General features: G+C 76.3%; 1 protein-coding gene across 1 annotated transcript in view; it reads left to right on the plus strand.

Annotated features, from left to right (window-relative positions):
* MNEG_7575 (hypothetical protein) overlaps positions 1 to 438 on the plus strand; it is a gene marked incomplete at both ends in the record, with an annotated part of 1,817 nt that extends 1,379 nt beyond the window's left edge. The window contains one exon of the mRNA XM_014043956.1: positions 363 to 438. Within this exon, the coding sequence (XP_013899410.1) occupies positions 363 to 438 (76 nt within the window). The remainder of the gene's footprint in view (positions 1 to 362) is intronic.
* Positions 439 to 860: the final 422 nt, after the last annotated feature.

Consider the following 860-nt stretch of genomic DNA (forward strand, 5'->3'; position numbering starts at 1 on the left):
CCCCTGGCGGCGGCGGCGGCAGCGGGAGCGGCAGCGGGCACGCGACGGCGCGGACAGCGACGCCGCGCACGGCGCAACAGCAGCTGCCGGGCTTGCTTGATGCAGCACCGTCCGATGCCGGGGCGGTCAGGCCGCATTCCAATAGCAGGGCCGGGTCCCCGAGCCTGCGGCAGACTGCGACGGGCCAGGCCACGGCGGCCGCAGGGTGGGAACGGGGACCCTCGTCGCCATCGGCAAAGTCAGCAGCGGCCGGTGACGGCGAGGGGGCGTCCCACTCAGCCGAAGTCTCGGGCGGCACTCAGAGGCTGTGGCAGACTGCGCCGTCGCCGCTGCGCCTCGACAGCATCCGCAACCACGGCCAGGCACAGCGGGAGGGGGCCGGCGGCTGGGGCGGCGGCAGCGGCGGCGGCGGCGGCGGCGGCGGCGGCGGCGGCGTAGCTGCAGGCTCGGCGCCTGGCACTTCCGAGGCGCAGCCGGGGAGTCCCAGGGACGGTGGTGGCGACTGCGCGAGAGCTTCAACGCCGCCGAGGCAACGCGCCGCGCCGTCCCCAGGCCCACCCTCCTCACGCAACCAGTCGCCGCTGCGCTGCTCGACGGCCAACCGCGCGGGACCGGCGCACGCGACCGACGGCGCCCCTCTCCAGGGTCCGTTGCCGCCGGCGGCTGCGGGTGCGGCGGCGGCGGTGCCTGCGGGGGACGCGCCGCCAGGCGGGGCGGAGCTGGTGCAGCGCGCCCAGAGGCAGCTGGCTGATGTGTACGGCCTCTGCGTGGGCTCGGCGGTTGCGCTCGCTGACATCATCCGGCAGGTGGGAAGTCCAATGATCATCGGGGTGCCATGGGGACGCCGGCCGCGAAGGAAT

This window comes from Monoraphidium neglectum, assembly GCF_000611645.1.
Source record: "Monoraphidium neglectum strain SAG 48.87 unplaced genomic scaffold scaffold01351, whole genome shotgun sequence".
NCBI lineage: Eukaryota > Viridiplantae > Chlorophyta > Chlorophyceae > Sphaeropleales > Selenastraceae > Monoraphidium > Monoraphidium neglectum.